Here is a 13,652-nt window from a genome sequence, read left to right on the forward strand (position 1 = left end):
TGCGAAGGAGAGTGTTTATCAGAGACAAGGGTGTGGTCAGATATACCACAGGAAAGTGTGATAGGACAGCTGTTACTTTCTTTATAGCTATATGACTTGACGTTCGGCGTGAGCAGAGTTTATGGATGTTTGTTGATGACGCTGTAGTGTACTGGAATATGTCGCCGTTGAGTGACTGTAGAAATATACAAGACCACATAGACAAAATGTCTAGTTGGTGAGATGAATGGCAACTTGCGCTAAATGTAGGAATAGGAATTTAATGCGTATTCGTAGCAAAAACAGTCTTATAAGCTTTGAATATCGCTTTAGCAGTATGCAGCTTGACATAGTCATTTCGATTACATACCAGAGCTAAGCGATATGAAATGGAATGGGGACGTCAGGTTGCTAGCAGGGAAGGCGAATGGTCAACTTCGTTTTATTGGGAGAATTTTGGAAAGTGGAGCTCATCCATGAAGGAGAGGGCGTACGGAACGCTAGTACGATCCGTTCTTGACCGCTGTTCGAGTGTTTGGGATCCCGCCTGATGGGATTAATGGAAGACGTCATGCAAATTAAGAGGCGGGGTCCTTGCTTTGTTACCTGTACGAGGAAGGATCAGCATTTATCAATGGCATAAGGATGCCGAAGGCAATGGTAGTTACGGCATTAAAGACACATAATGAGTAACGACAAGACCTGACACGACATGAGATGCGGCCTGTAATTGAAAAGTATCATGATGACCTCACCGTTGGCAAAATCTTCCGGACTTGCCCCCCATTCGGATCACCGTGAGGGGAATGACAAAGGGGACATTATGACGAGAAAAAGATTTAGTAACCAACGAAAGGATAACGTTCTACGAGTTGGGACGTGCAATGTTAGATGTCTACTAGAAACCAGAAAAACTGAAAAGGGAAATGCAGAGGTCCAATTTAGATGTAATTGGGGTCACTAAGGTGAAATGGAAAGAAGATAAGAATTTCTGGTGAGACGAGTATCATCAAAAGCAGCAGAAAGTGGTATAGCGGGAGGAAGATTCTTTACGAACAAAAGGGTAGGGCAAAGGGTGTGTTACTGTGAACAGTTGGGTCTTCATTCTTCTGACAGGTTTGATACGGCCCGCCACGAATTCCTCTCCTGTCCTAACCTCTTCATCTCAGAGTAGCATTTGCTGGATGTATTACAATCTCAGTTTTTGCCCTCTACAGCTCCCTCTAGTACCATGGAAGTCATTCCCTCGTGTCCTATCAACATGTCCCTTCTCCTTGTCATAGTTTTCCACATATTCCTTTCCTCTCGGATTCTGTGTAGAACCTCCTCATTCCTCACCTTATCAGTCCACCAAATTTACAAACTTTGTCTGTAGCACCACATCTCAAATCCTTCGATTCTCTTCTGTTCTGGTTATCCCACAGTCCATGTTTCACGACCATACAATGTTGTACTCCAGACTTACATTCTCAGAAATTTCTTCCTCAAATTAAGGCCAATATTTGATACTAGTAGACTTCTCTTGGCCAGGAATGCTTTTTCTGTCATACCTAGTCTACTTTTGATGTCCTCCTTGCTCCAACAGTCATTGATTATTTTACTACCTAGGTACCAGAATTCCTTAACTTTATGTACTTCGTGACCATCAATCCTGATGTTAAGTTTCTCAGTGTTATCATTTCTACTACTTCTCATTACCTTCGTCTTTCTTCGATTGACTCTCACTCCATTCTGTGCACTCATTAGATTGTTTCACATTGAATTTTAATTCCAGTCCTGAACCTTTACTTTATTTCCATGATTGCTTCCTCGATGTACAGACTGAACAGTAGGGGCGAAAGACTACATCCTTGTCTTACACCCTTTTTAATACGCATACTTCGTTCTTGTTCGTACACTCTTATTATTCTCTTTTGGCTGTGGTAAATATTGTATATGACCCGTCAGTGGCTGTAACTTACCGCTACTTTTTTCAGAATTTTGAACACTTTGCACCATTTTACACTGTCGAACACTTTTTCCAGGTCGACAATTTCTATGAACATGTCTTGATTTTTCTTTAGTCTTGCGTCCATTATTAATCGCAACGTCAGAATTGCCTCTCTCGCGTCATTACTTTTCCTTAAGCCAAGCTGATCGTCATCTAACGCGTCCTGAATTTTCTTTTCCATTCCTCTGTATATTATTCTCGTAAGCAGCTTCGAAGCATGAGATGTTAAGCTGACTGGGGGATAATCCTCGCACTTGTCAGTTCTTGCCTTCTTCGGAATTGTGTCGATGATGTTTTCCGAAAGTCAGATGGTTATATCACCAGATGCATACATTCTCCACACCAACGAGAATAGTCGTTATGTTGCCACTTTCCCCAACTATATTAGAAATTCTGATGGAATGTTATCTGTCATTTCTGCCATATTTGACCTTAAGTCCTCCAAAGTTCTTTCAGCTTCTAATACTTGATCCCCTATCTCTTCTAAATTGACTCCTGTTTCTTCTTCTATCACATTAGACAAATCCTTGCCCTCATGTTGTTGTTGTTGTGGTCTTCAGTCCTCAGGTTGGTTTGATGCACCTCTCCATGCTACTCTATCCTGTGCAAGCTTCTTCACCTCCCAGTAACTACGGCTACCTACATCCTTCTGAATCTGCTTAGTGTATTCATCTCTTGGTCTCCCTCTACGATTTTTAACCTCCACGCTGCCCTCCAATATTAAATTGGTGATCCCTTGATTCCTCTGAACATGTCCTACCAACCGATCCCTTCTTAAAGTCAAGTTGTGCTACGAATTTCTCTTCTCCCCAATCCTATTCAATAGCTCCTCATTAGTTATGTGATGTACCCATCTAATCTTCAGCATTATTCTGTAGCACCAAATTTCGAAAGCTTCTATTCTCTTCTTGTCCAAACGGTTTATCGTCCACGTTTCACTTCCATACATGGCTACACTCCATACAAATACTTTCATAAACGGCTTCCTGACACTTAAATCTATACTCGATGTTAACAAATTTCTCTTCTTCAGAAACGCTTTTCTTCCATTGCCAGTCTACATTTTATATCCTCTCTACTTCGACCATCATCAGTTATTTTGCTCCCCAAATAGCAAAACTCCTTTACTACTTTAAGTGTCTCATTTCCTAATCTAATTCCCTCAGCATCACCCGACTTAATTCGACTGCATTCCATTATCCTCGTTTTGCTTTGGTTGATGTTCATCTTATATCCTCCTTTCAAGACACTATCCATTCCGTTCAACTGCTCTTTCTAGTTCTTTGCTGTCTCTGACAGAATTACAATGTCATCAGCGAACCTCAAAGTTTTTATTTCTTCTCCATGGATTTTAATACCTACTCCGAATTTTTCTTTTGTTTCCTTCACTGTTTGCTCAATATACAGATTGAATAACATCGGGGAGAGGCTACAACCTTGTCTCACTCCCTTCCCAACCACTGCTTCCCTTTCGTGTCCCTCGACTCTTTATAACTGCCATCTGGTTTCTGTACAAATTGTAAATAGCCTTTCGTTCCCTGTATTTTACCCCTTCCACCTTCAGAAGTTGAAAGAGAGTATTCCAGTCAACGTTGTCAAAAGCTTTCTCTAAGTCTACAAATGCTAGAAATGTAGGTTTGCCTTTCCTTAATATTTCTTCTAAGATAAGTCGTAAGGTCAGTATTGCCTCACGTGTTCCAGTATTTCTACGGAATCCAAACTGATCTTCCCCGATGTCGGCTTCTACCAGTTTTTCCATACGTCTGTACAGAATTCGCGTTAGCATTTTGCAGCCGTGACTTATTAAACTAATAGTTCGGTAATTTTCACATCGTTCAACACCTGCTTTCTTTGGGATTGGAATTATTATATTCTTCTTGAAGTCTGAGGGTATTTCGCCTGTCTCATATATCTTGCTCACCAGATGGGAAAGTTTTGTCATGACTGAATCTCCCAAGGCTGTCAGTAGTTCTAATGGAATGTTGTCTACTCCCGGGGCCTTGTTTCGACTCAGGTCTTTCAGTGCTCTGTCAAACTGTTCACGCGGTATCGTATCTACCATTTCATCTCCATCTACATCCTCTTCGATTTCCATAATATTGTCCTCAAGTACATCGCCCCTGTATAGACCCTCTATATACTCCTTCCACCTTTCTGCTTTCACTTCTTTGCTTAGAACTGGGTTTCCATCTGAGCTTTTGATATTCATATAAGTGGTTCTCTTTTCTCCAAAGGTCTTTGCCCTCTTAGAGGCTTTCAGTGTGTTCTATCCAGCTATCCGCTCCGTCCTCTGCATTTAACAGTGTAATTCCCGTTGCACTCTTAATGTTATCACAAAGGTTTGTACATGGTTGCACGTTCACAGACCGTGAATAGCTACAATTGAAAGAAAACAGCTCTCGACCACTATTTTTAACGAATTAACCGGGTTTCGACTCTGCTAGGAGTGTTTTTCTCAGAATTTAAATCAAAGAAATGTCTATAATATGGTCACAGAATTATGACTAATAACGTATGATACAGATTATAAGTACAGAATCATCGTGAAAGGTAGACAGTACTTATATGTCATTTATAAAATAATAAATATGCCAAAAGGGCATTAGTCACAAAGATATTATAATAAAAAATTGTGATGGCGAGCCACTAAGGGCTGCTAGTTCCTTGCGTGGACTGAGAATAGACCAATAGAACCCCGTTTTTAAGGGCTACGTCTTGTAACACATCAGGTAGCGCATGTTTTTGCATACGTATTGACAAACGTGCCAGAAGCGCCATTATCACTTGTTTGATCGTTCCTCCCCTCTTCCTGCATTCACACCACATTCTCAGTACTAACAGTGCCATATTTTCTCCTCGTGTCAGAAAGTGGGACTATTACTTTTCAGCATACTCCTCGAGCGCACCGACTAATGAAAATATCGGCGATGTTTCAGCGTGTCGCACTGCAGCCCTCGGAAGACGATCTGTTTAGTTATGACCATCTTGTATATGTGTGAATTCAGGGTGACAATTATTTAACTATGTAAAGAAACATAAATCAGTTACAAACCACGACGTGTACAAACTTTTATTCAATATGTGAACGTCACTACAGATATTCGGATCAAGGCTATGTTCGATATACCTGCCATCACTGACGATGATGTGGCGGAGACGAATAGCGAAACTCTGCATGACCCGCTGGAGTGTCAGAACTTCGATGCCGTCGGTGACCTCCTCAATGACTGTTGTCGGCACAGAAATGGTTTTGGGGCTATTGCTGTGCACCTTGTCTTTAATACAGCCCCACCAAAAGGAGTCGCATATGTTCAGGTCTGGAGAATATGGTGGCCAACCAAAAACCAGGCCATTGCCCTCTGGGCACCCTGGGCCACAATACAGTCCCCAATGTGCTCATCCAGGACATCAAACACTCTTCTGAGTAAGGTGGCAGAATAACTGAAGGTCAATTGCGCACCTTACATACGTCGTAACAGGAAGATGAATATTACACCTAACTTACAGGGTGTTTCAAAAATGACCGGTATATTTGAAACGGCAATACAAACTAAACGAGCAGCGATTGAAATACACCGTTTGTTGCAATATGCTTGGGACAACAGTACATTTTCAGGCAGACAAACTTTCGAAATTACTGTAGTTACAATTTTCAACAACAGATGGCGCTGCGGTCTGGGAAACTCTATAGTACGATATTTTCCACATATCCACCATGCGTAGCAATAATATGGCGTAGTCTCTGAATGAAATTACCCGAAATCTTTGACAACGTGTCTGGCGGAATGGCTTCACATGCAGATGAGATGTACTGCTTCAGCTGTTCAATTGTTTCTGGATTCTGGCGGTACACCTGGTCTTTCAAGTGTCCCCACAGAAAGAAGTCACAGGGGTTCATGTCTGGCGAATAGGGAGGCCAATCCACGCCGCCTCCTGTATGTTTCGGATAGCCCAAAGCAATCACACGATCATCGAAATATTCATTCAGGAAATTAAAGACGTCGGCCGTGCGATGTGGCCGGGCACCATCTTGCATAAACCACGAGGTGTTCGCAGGGTCGTCTAAGGCAGTTTGTACCACCACAAATTCACGAAGAATGTCCAGATAGCGTGAGGCAGTAATCGTTTCGGATCTGAAAAATGGGCCAATGATTCCTTTGGAAGAAATGGCGGCCCAGACCAGTACTTTTTGAGGATGCAGGGACGATGGGACTGCAACATGGGGCTTTTCGGTTCCCCATATGCGCCAGTTCTGTTTATTGACGAAGCCGTCCAGGTAAAAATAAGCTTCGTCAGTAAACCAAATGCTGCCCACATGCATATCGCCGTCATCAATCCTGTGCTCTATATCGTTAGCGAATGTCTCTCGTGCAGCAATGGTAGCGGCGCTGAGGGGTTGCCGCGTTTGAATTTTGTATGGATAGAGGTGTAAACTCTGGCGCATGAGACGATACGTGGACGTTGGCGTCATTTGGACCGCAGCTGCAACACGGCGAACGGAAACCCAAGGCCGCTGTTGGATCACCTGCTGCACTAGCTGCGCGTTGCCCTCTGTGGTTGCCGTACACGGTCGCCCTACCTTTCCAGCACGTTCATCCGTCACGTTCCCAGTCCGTTGGAATTTTTCAAACAGATCCTTTATTGTATCGCTTTTCGGTCCTTTGGTTACATTAAACCTCCGTTGAAAACTTCGTCTTGTTGCAACAACACTGTGTTCTAGGCGGTGGAATTCCAACACCAGAAAAATCCTCTGTTCAAAGGAATAAACCATGTCGTCCACAGCACACTTGCACGTTGTGAACAGCACACGCTTACAGCAGAAAGACGACGTACAGAATGGCGCACCCACAGACTGCGTTGTCTTCTATATCTTTCGCATCACTTGCAGCGCCATCTGTTGTTGAAAATTGTAACTACTGTAATTTCTAAACTTTGTCCGCCTGAAAATGTACTGTTGTCCCAAGCATATTGCAACAAACGGTGTATTTCTATCGCTGCTCGTTTAGTTTTTATTGCCGTTTCGAATATACCGGTCATTTTTGAAACACCCTGTACATCAGTGGTAATGTGCAGACTTGCCTATAAGTATGTATTGGAATGGGGATGACACTCAATCAATGGTATTAACACACCTCTCCTATATAATGCATGCCAATGAGCGGAAGTTGAAACAAGCAGCGAGAGGAAACGTTTTGTGTGGAAGCCAGTGCAGGCAGGTGCAGAGGCTGCACCCCGGGAGGCACTGCAGAAAGCTCTTAAGGGGGCGCATCCCGCAGCAGCTGGTCAGCGACAACGCAGGTGACGCATATTGCAGGGCGACTAACGGGGCCGCCAGAAGTAGTAGGACAGAAGGAAGCTGTAGAAAACTGCAATTTCAGAATGCCAAAGGGATACGAACAAAACCAGTAACGCATTCGATTACGCGAACTGCAAGTGCTGGGACAGGCACAAAACGTGCGATTGGCGGAAACGCAGCGTGAAGGAGTAAAGTGCCGAGGTTTCGCCGCAGTTTAATGGTAGGACCCCAGTGACTTTTAGAGTCACTCCACAAAATAAGAGGAACGCTCCTACTGGACAAAAAAAGAAAAAAAGCCGTGACGTGGAGAACGAAAGAACCCAGATGGGGAGAGAGTTCACCTACGAGGAAGACAAGAAAATTTTCGTGGACTCTTCTCTGAACTGGCGTCAAGTGCACAATGGAGCGCATAACGCTCTGTACGGTGCGGAGGAGAAACTTGTGCGAAAAAACTACATTCACAGCGGCTGATGTCCAGCTAGAAATTAGGTGTTGCATCGTTGAGCTTCAGCTGTCGAGAAACGAACCAGCCAGGTAGTTAATTGTTCTTGCGAGAATTAAGAGGGCATTGTGTAAGTAGGCTGTTTATGTTTTCTTATTGGCAACGTTACGTAGCGCTCTGTATGAAAATCACTGGCTGTGCTGTGTGCAGTCTGTGGCTAGTTTGCATTGTTGTCTCCCATTATAGTGTTGGGCAGCTGGATGTGAACGGCGCGTAGCGTCGCGCAGTTGGAGGTGAGCCGCCAGCAGTGGTGGATGTGGGGAGAGAGATGGCGGAATTTTGAAATTTGTAAGACTAAATGTCATGAACTGCTGTATATATTATGACTTTTGATGATATTAAGGTAAATACATGGTTTTGTTCTCTATTAAAATCTTTCATTTGCTAACTATGCCTATCAGTAGTTAGTGCCTTCTGTAGTTTGAATCTTTTATTTAGCTGGCAGTAGTGGCGCTCGCTGTATTTCAGTAGCTTGAGTAACGAAGATTTTTGTGAGGTGAGTGATTTGTGAAAGGTACAGGTTAATGTTAGTCAGGGCCATTCCTTTGTAGGGATTTCTGAAAGTCAGATTGCGTTGCGCTAAAAAAATATTGTGTGTCAGTTTAAGCACAGTCATGTATAATTTTTGGAAGGGGGCGTTTCAATTGTAATATGCACGCTGCTTCAGCCAAGCGCGTGTATATCGCCATAGTTTGAGAGAGGGATGCGTTCATGTTTTCTCGCATATCGACAAACATAGGGAGAGTTTCTGCTGGAAAACTCAGCAGAGGCTTAACTGGATTTTGTAGGAATTTCAGTGGGCTAGAGCAGCCATGCAGACGACTATTCATCGCAGCTAAGGTAAATACTGCGGGCAGAGGTGTAAACTTGTTGGTTCACCAGCTTGCGTCCACTGTAAACTCGAGCGACCTTGGGTAATCTTTTGCTCAACTTGTCACAAAACTAACCATTCTCCATACACTTGATTGTCATCCTAAAAGATGGTACTGAACTTTGAACCGGAATCGGATCATTTATCATAGTACTGGCCAACATCGTAACGTAATTCTAAAATAATTTTGTACAGAAACATCCAGTTAAAATTTAATATTGTTGTGTTTAGGATTATTTAACTTTCTGAGAGTTACAATTTAATACTGTTGTGTTTAGCATTAGTTCACTTTCAGAGCCCGAGATGCTTCATTTTGAGAACTGTCCTAACTTGGTCACTTTGTAAACTGGATAAAAGAGTGTATTTTCGCGAAAAAATTGCAATATTAAACAATACAGCTTACACAGTTGTGTTCAGTCATAGAATAAGAAACCACCTAACCTTAACCTTGCACCTGTTTCGATAGGGCCAAGCTTCGTCTTGCGTGAACACATCTTGCCTAAATCAGGGTCACTCTGGATAATAGGAATGCAATCATCTTCCAAACCTTTCACGTATCGTTCTGTAGTTACTGAGCCATCATGGAATATCTCACCCATTGAGGGTGAAGACACTTCTAGGTCGCGAAATGCGGATTATCAGTCCCCCAAATGTGCCCATTTTGTCTATTGACGAACCCACCCAAATGAAAGTGGGCTTCAAATCAAAACCAAACTATACTTGCACATACTAATTCCCATCATGCCCCGCGGCCAATAATGCAGTTTCAACGTCCCAACGCAAGTCGTTTAGAAGTTGTGAGGGTATTTAACATATTTCAATAACTGTCACCCTGTATGTTATGATGAGGCTGCTGTTACTGTCACGAGTAATTTTCTATCGGGCAGCCGCGCCACAGCTGCAGACGTCTTAACGGTATGTGTTGTGGTGTTGTGTGTGCCCCCAGGCTCGGCGTTTCTGGGGTTCCTGGACGGCTGGGAGGGGTCGCCGGGTCGCCGCGGCCACTACAACGTCACCAGCGTCCACCTCAGTCCCGCGTGGCGGGCGCTGTCTCGCTACACCAAGGTACTGGACTCCCTGCCATTCAGCGCACATTCTCATAGAGTACAACACGCCGAGAGTGTGGTGGAGGTCTGCACCTTGTCCTTTATCGGTATACAGAGTGGGCAAATTGTAACGGTCCAAGAGAATATTTAATGCAAGGTAAGATAGGCAACCCTTATCCGCACCTGGGGAAGACGATGCCTATCAAAAAATGGTTCAAATGGCTCTGAGCCCTATGGGACTTAACATATGAGGTCATCAGTACCCTAGAACTCAGAGCTACTTAAACCTAACTAACCTAAAGACATCACGCACATGCATGCCCGAGGCAGGATTCGAACCTGCGACCGTAGTACAGTCCAGACTGTAGCACCTAGAACTACTCGGCCACTCCGGCCGGCTACGATGCCTATCCTGCAAGTCTTAAGGGGCTCCGGAACGCCCTATACTTGCAATGTTAAAATAACGCTTATAAATTACATCTTTCCTCACAAAGTATTTGAGGTAGGAAGTTGAACATTTTACAGATTATTTATTGGAATATGGGCTACAACTTAACACAGGGATTTTACAAAATTTTAGTTCAGTTATTAAAGATGATTTTGTTTTCAATTGTAATGAAAATTCACAACATTTTTTTGCAATTTTTTATTTATATATTCAAAAATATACAGTTTTTAGGAAAAAGGCTGTGTTAAATTATGCAGAAGGTACTGTGTAACATTTACTGAAAGTTTGAAACAAATATGTTTGGAAGATCCTTAGAAAACATGTAATTAGTATGAGAAAATAAAAGTTTTGGGAATCGAGCGACAAAGATTGGATTAACTTTTTAGTGGATTCCAGGTCCATAGGATGGATTATCTTCATCCTCTGCAAACTCCTCCTCCAGCTTCCTCTTGTTCCTCCTCCTGTTTACTCTTGCTTGTATTTCTAGACTCTTTACAGCCCTGTCTGCAGCCCGAAGGCGTTCCTTGTCTAAAGCAAGCATCGCTCGTACCATGTTAGAACCTATCTTCATTCCCATATTTCTAAATACCTTGCACCTTACAATGTTGCCATCATTGAAAGTCGCAACAGCATCATACACACCAAAGTGAAGTGTTTCTATTCCAACAAATACAGTCTTGGGGATTCTCGACCATATAACACTATTTACACTTTCATTGGGGGTTTTGAGTTTTTCCGTGAATACACTTTTTCAACAGTTCAGGTGCTGCTACGTCTCTGAAAATAGGTTTTATCACCTCCATTATTGCATGAGGCTGACTATGCTTGTGAGTGTACACTTCACCAGTTAGCAATCCTTTGTTATATTTACACCAACTGTCTTCTTCTTTGGGACACAAGCTATGTTGGGGATTTTCATCGGTTGAAGAAGTACGAAAAAAAAAGAGATCAAACAACCTTCTTCATTTCGTCGACACTTTGTGTATTTTGCCTAATAGCCATTCCATAATAGTTCTGTATTTTGTCAATTACACTGTCAGTTAACCTTCCCTTCCCATCCAACCCTTTACCATCACTGAGTTTTTGTTTTTTGTACGAAGCTTTCAGTCGCCGAAGTCTTGTTCCCATTCGCTTCTGTACATGTCCAATACACTCAAATTTCTGCACTACAACATCATCACCATAGGGCTTAAGTCCTTGAACATGTTTGAAGCTTTTAGAATCACCGTCACCAAGGTAATTAACATATCGCACAGCGCGACAGTGGGTCACGCCCATGTAGAACACATTTAAAAAAAAATTTAAAAATAGTTGTAGTCTTCGGAATTGAATAAATTATATATCTATTAAAAGGTAATAGTCTGCAGATTCAGAAAACGCAAAAAAGTAAAAATTGAACTTTTCGTGATTTTTGACCCTTTGCGGAGCCCCTTAAGGCACATTACACCGACGTAACATATGTCATGGGATAGCGATATGCACACATACAGATGGCGGTAGTATCGCGTACACAAGTTATAAAATCGCAGTGCATTGGCGAAGCTGTCGGGTGAATCATGTGAAAGCGGGTTTCCGACGTGATTATGAGCGCAAGACCGGAGTTAAAAAGCCTTGCAATGCGGAATGGGCGGAATGGTAGTTGGAGCCAGGCGGATGGGACATTCCATTTCGGTAATCTTCAGGTAATTGAGTATTGCAGGACTCACAGTGTCAAGAGTGTGCCGAAAATACGAGAGATTTCAAGCGTTACGTCTCGCCACAGTCAACACAGTGACCGATAGCCTTCACTTAACGACCGAAGGCAGCGGCATTTGTGTAGGGTTGTCCGTGCTAACAGACAAGCAATACTGCATGAAATAACTGCAGAAAGCAATGTGGTGGGACGTACAACGAACTTATCCGGTACGACAGTGAGGCGAAATTTGACGTCAGTGATCTTTGGCAGCAGTTGTTGCACGCGAGTGCCTTTGCTAACAGCGCAACATCGCCTGCACCGTCTCTTCTGAGCTCGTGACCATATCGGTTGTATCCCAGACGATTTTGGAAAACCTTGGCCTGGTCAGGTGAGTCCCGATTTTAGTTGGTAGGAGCTGATGGTAGAGTTCAAGTGTGGCTTACACCCAACGAAGAGATGGACCCCTGTTGCCAAAAAGTCACTGTGCAAGCTGGTGGTGGCTTCATAATGGCGTCGGTCGTGTCTACATGGATTGACTGGGTCCTCTTGTCCAACTGAACGAGTGTTAACTAGGAATGAGACCATTGGCAGCTACTCATTGACTTCATGTTCCCAAACAACAATTGAATTTTTATGGATGACAATGCATCATGTCACTTGGCCACAATTGTACGCGATTTGTTTGAAGAACATTCCGGACGAATTGAGGGGATGATTTGGCGATCCAGAGCACCCGATGTGAATCCTACGGAACATTTGTGGGTCATAATCGGGAGGTCATTTCGTGCACAAATGCCTACACCGGCAACACTTTCGCAATTACGGACGGCATGGCTCAATAAATCTTCAGCGTGCCTCCAACGACTTTTGAGTCCATCCCACTATAGCTGATGCACTACGCGAGGCAGACGAATGTTCGACATGGTTTTAGGAGATATCCCACGACTTTTTTCAGCTCCGTGTACTCCAAAAACACAAAGGAGCATTAAACACCTAGAAAAAATACTTTGACCCAAAGTCTTCTTAAATCTTTTATTAAGCCTCATAAAAGAAAAAGAAAACGTAGTGTGATAGCGGTGCATACATGAGTGTGATCCATCATGAAAACTACAAATATAATGAAGGAATGGATGGAGTACGACACAGATAATTCCACAAATCGTTGAACGAAATGTCTTTAATTTCAATCATGTTAAACCTAAATCCTCTTTTCAAAACATCTGGTGCAATTAGAACTCAAGCTATTGGTCTTGTAGCCAAACAAACTTCATTTCTCGTTTCTAGAGATACTCAACAGTATTGATTACACCTCAGTCACTGCCTGAACCACAACAGCTTGCAATTTGATCAATATACATCATCATCATCATCACCATTTAAGACTGATTATGCCTTTCAGCGTTCAGTCTGGAGCATAGCCCCCCTTATACAGTTCCTCCATGATCCCCTATTCAGTGCTAACATTGGTGCCTCTTCTGATGTTAAACCTATTACTTCAAAATCATTCTTAACCGAATCCAGGTACCTTCTCCTCGGTCTGCCGCGACTCCTCCTACCCTCTACTGCTGAATCCATGAGTCTCTTGGGTAACCTTACTTCTCCCATGCGTGTAACATGACCCCACCATCTAAGCCTGTTCGCCCTGACTGCTACATCTATAAAGTTCTTTCCCAGTTTTTCTTTGATTTCCTCATTGTGGACACACTCCTGCCATTGTTCCCATCTACTAGTACCTGCAATCATCCTAGCTACTTTCATATCCGTAACCTCAACCTTGTTGATAAGGTAACCTGAATCCACCCAGCTTTCGCTCCCATACAACAAAGTTGGTCGAAAGAGTGAACG

The 13,652-nt window shown here is 43.0% G+C and overlaps 1 protein-coding gene across 1 annotated transcript in view; it reads left to right on the plus strand.

The window, feature by feature from the left end:
• LOC126176647 (arylsulfatase B-like) overlaps nt 1-13,652 on the plus strand; it is a 437,026-nt gene that overhangs the window by 403,001 nt on the left and 20,373 nt on the right. The window contains exon 9 of the mRNA XM_049923804.1: nt 9,585-9,703. Within this exon, the coding sequence (XP_049779761.1) occupies nt 9,585-9,703 (119 nt within the window). The remainder of the gene's footprint in view (nt 1-9,584; nt 9,704-13,652) is intronic.

The sequence above is a fragment of the Schistocerca cancellata genome, chromosome 3 (assembly GCF_023864275.1).
Source record: "Schistocerca cancellata isolate TAMUIC-IGC-003103 chromosome 3, iqSchCanc2.1, whole genome shotgun sequence".
Lineage (NCBI taxonomy): Eukaryota > Metazoa > Arthropoda > Insecta > Orthoptera > Acrididae > Schistocerca > Schistocerca cancellata.